General features: G+C 54.0%; 1 protein-coding gene across 1 annotated transcript; it reads right to left on the bottom strand.

The window, feature by feature from the left end:
- LOC150000648 (protocadherin beta-3) lies at window positions 1-2,582 on the bottom strand. The gene has a single exon (XM_090289377.1). It carries the CDS (start codon window positions 2,424-2,426, stop codon window positions 63-65), a length of 2,364 nt encoding a protein of 787 aa, XP_090145503.1. The 5' UTR covers window positions 2,427-2,582; the 3' UTR covers window positions 1-62.

Genomic DNA, 2,582 nt, shown 5'->3' on the forward strand with positions numbered 1-2,582 from the left:
TAGCGACTTTTTAATTCTTCTGTTAATGAAATCTATCTTATTCCTGCAACTGGAGTTTTGCACTATTCCTGCTCAGTGTCTTGAATCAGACCATTGGGGAGAACTGGTTTGAGGAACTTGAAATCGCTGGTCCCTGAGCCTCCCATCAGACACACCTCATATTGATAACTCTGGGACAAGGTCCCAGTGCCACTAACGTCCACCAGGTGACCCGGAAAGTGACCCTCAGGAACAGAGCAGCCGCCCACCAAACCAGCCCTGCTCCGTCTGCACAGCCGCACCGCGATGAACGCCAGCACCGAGAAGAGGAAGAGCGACGACACCGACGCCAACGCGATGACCAGGTAGACGGTGAGCGGGTCGGCCTGGGCGCGGTCGGCCGCCGCTTCCGGCAGCGGCAGGTAGGGCTGCGAGAAGCCGTCCACCAGCAGCACGTGCAGCGTCACGCTGGCCGACAGGGGCGGCTCGCCATTGTCCTTGACCAGCACCACCAGGCTGTGCTTGGCCGCGTCGCGCTCGCTCAGCAGCCGCGCCGTGCGCACCTCGCCGTTGTGCGCCCACACGCCGAACAGCCCGGGCTCCGTGGCCTTGAGCAGCTGGAACGACAGCCAGGCGTTCTGGCCCGAGTCGCCGTCCACCGCCACCACCTTGCTCACCAGGTAGCCCGGCTCGGCCGCCCTGGGCACCAGCTCGGTGCAGGGCGCAGAGCCGTTCTGCAGCGGGTACAGCACGAAGGGCGCGTTGTCGTTGGCGTCCAGCACCTGCACGCGCACCAGCGCCTGGCTGCTCAGCGCGGGGGACCCTCGGTCTGTGGCGCCCACGCGGAACTCGAACGCTTGCAGGGCTTCGTAATCCAGCGCCCTCAGAGCGAACAGGTGTCCGTTGTCGGCATTGATGGACACCAGCGGTGCCAGGGGCAGGTTGGGGTCCTGGGGCGGCAGCAGCGAGTAGATGACCTGGGCGTTGTCTCCTGCGTCCCTGTCTGTGGCGCTGACGCTGCCGATGTGCAGGGCGGGGCTGTTGTTCTCGCTGACGAAGAGGGTGTAGGAGGTTTGGGTGAAGGCCGGGGCGTTGTCGTTGACGTCGGAGACCAGCACGGTTATGTTGTGCTGGGTTTTCAGTCTGGGAGTCCCCATGTCAGTAACCGTGATGGTGATGTCGTACTCGGCTCTGCTCTCTCTGTCCAGAGCCCCTTCGGACACTAGAGTGTAAAAGTTTTCTACAGATGGTTTCAGGATGAAGGGGAGATTGTTCTCGATGGAGCACATCATTCTCCCATTGTCTCCAGAGTCTAGATCGGAAACACTGAAAATGGCCACCACAGTCTCTGGTGAGTTTTCTGGGATGGGGCTGGTAATTGACGAGAAGGTCAGTTCTGGTGGGTTGTCGTTGACATCAACTACCTGAACTATCACTGTTGATTTTCCTGAAAGGCCTCCCCCATCCTTGGCTTCTATGTCGACTTCATAACTATTAACTGCCTCAAAGTCCAAATATTTGACTAGTTGGATATCACCAGTAATTGGATTTAGTTGAAAGGTTTTGCGAATTTCTTCCGAAGTATGAGAAAATGCATAAGATACTGTCCCAAAACTTCCTGTATCTAAATCAGAAGCTGAGACAGTGACAATAACAGAGTTAATGGGGCTGTTCTCTAGAACTTCAACCTCATAGAGCGACTGTGTAAATTCTGGGGCATTGTCATTTATGTCTAAGACCAGGATGTGAATCTGGACAGTCCCAGACCGGGGTGGAGACCCGCCATCCAGCGCTATGAGCGTTAAACTGAACTGTGGCTGATCCTCACGGTCCAGCGGTTTGTTCAGCACTAGTTCTGGGTACTTCCTTCCATCCCTACGACTGTTTGTGAGAACATGGAAATGAGAATTAGGATTGATCGTGTAGTTTTGGAGACTGTTTCTTCCCACATCCAAGTCCTCAGCATTTCCCAATGGAATTATTGTTCCTGGTGGAGTGCTTTCTAGGATTTTCAGCTGCATTTCATTTTCAAAGAACACTGGAGAATGGTCATTTATGTCTGTGACCTGGAGCTCCTTTGGAATAAACTGCAAAGGGTTTTGCAGTACTATCTGAAAATGCAGTATACATGGCTCTGTGGGGCCGCATAGCTTTTCCCGGTCCAATTTTTCATTCAGGAGCAAATCACCGGTCTGGTGGTTGAGCTGAAAATGCTGTTTGTTCCCCTTAGACACAACCTGGGCCCCCCTCACAGCCAGTTCCCCTGCACTCAGCCCCAGATCCTTTGCTATGTTGGCTATTAAAATGCCCCTCTCTTTCTCCTCAGCCACAGAGTAGCCTCTCGATTCAGACCCAGCCAGAGACCCACCCAGAAAAACAAAGAGAAACAGGACTTGCCTTTGTCTAAGAAATCGCTCCCTTCCGGCCTCCATTTCACTTTCTGCCATGTTCTTACAAGAAATATTGCCAAGCTGGGCCTCCAACAGCGCTGGAAAACGCAGTCTTTTGCCTCCGAAACTTTGAAGAAGGTCTAGCGAATAGTCCCTTCCAGGGCTCACATTTGCTTGCTTAAAAATCCGTCCAGGTTCTCAACCCTTGATGTA

Source organism: Furipterus horrens, unplaced genomic scaffold (genome assembly GCF_987537825.1).
Source record: "Furipterus horrens unplaced genomic scaffold, mFurHor1.1.pri manual_scaffold_10, whole genome shotgun sequence".
Classification (NCBI taxonomy): Eukaryota; Metazoa; Chordata; class Mammalia; order Chiroptera; family Furipteridae; genus Furipterus; species Furipterus horrens.

Coding starts and splice junctions, on each gene's coding strand:
- LOC150000648 (XM_090289377.1), bottom strand. CDS start 2,426: ATGGCAGAAAGTGAAATGGAGGCCGGAAGGGAGCGATTTCTTAGACAA.